The sequence below is a fragment of the Penaeus monodon genome, chromosome 15 (genome assembly GCF_015228065.2).
Source record: "Penaeus monodon isolate SGIC_2016 chromosome 15, NSTDA_Pmon_1, whole genome shotgun sequence".
Taxonomy (NCBI): Eukaryota; Metazoa; Arthropoda; class Malacostraca; order Decapoda; family Penaeidae; genus Penaeus; species Penaeus monodon.
In genome coordinates this window covers 7,457,963-7,458,274 of record NC_051400.1, presented here as the reverse complement: position 1 = coordinate 7,458,274, position 312 = coordinate 7,457,963, and the positions used below count along the sequence as shown (strand labels likewise).

Genomic DNA, 312 nt, shown 5'->3' with positions numbered 1-312 from the left:
TTCTGCCATAATAACCTCTCAGAATTCGACTAACCTAAACTTGGCAACCATATTAGGCGGCAGGATTGGGGGTTCGTCACAGAAGGTGTAATTCTGGCACTTTGCACCGGAGAATCCTTTCTGGCACTTGCAAGTCTGGAATGCCACGCAGACGCCCCTGTTCAAGCACTGTTCTGGGCACTGCGATTGGCACTTCACCTCTGTTTCACCGGGGAAGTCGGGGTAGAGCCACTGGTCATTTTGGCACACCTGGGGTGGCACGAGAGAGTGAGTTGCCAGGTAGTTGTTTATGTGCTTGTTTATTTGTGCATC

The 312-nt window shown here is 51.0% G+C and overlaps 1 protein-coding gene across 1 annotated transcript in view; it reads right to left on the bottom strand.

The window, feature by feature from the left end:
• LOC119581721 (neurogenic locus notch homolog protein 1-like) overlaps positions 1 to 312 on the bottom strand; it is a gene marked incomplete in the record, with an annotated part of 24,689 nt that overhangs the window by 1,282 nt on the left and 23,095 nt on the right. The window contains 1 exon segment of the mRNA XM_037929846.1: positions 35 to 249. Coding sequence (XP_037785774.1) covers positions 35 to 249 — 215 coding nt within the window.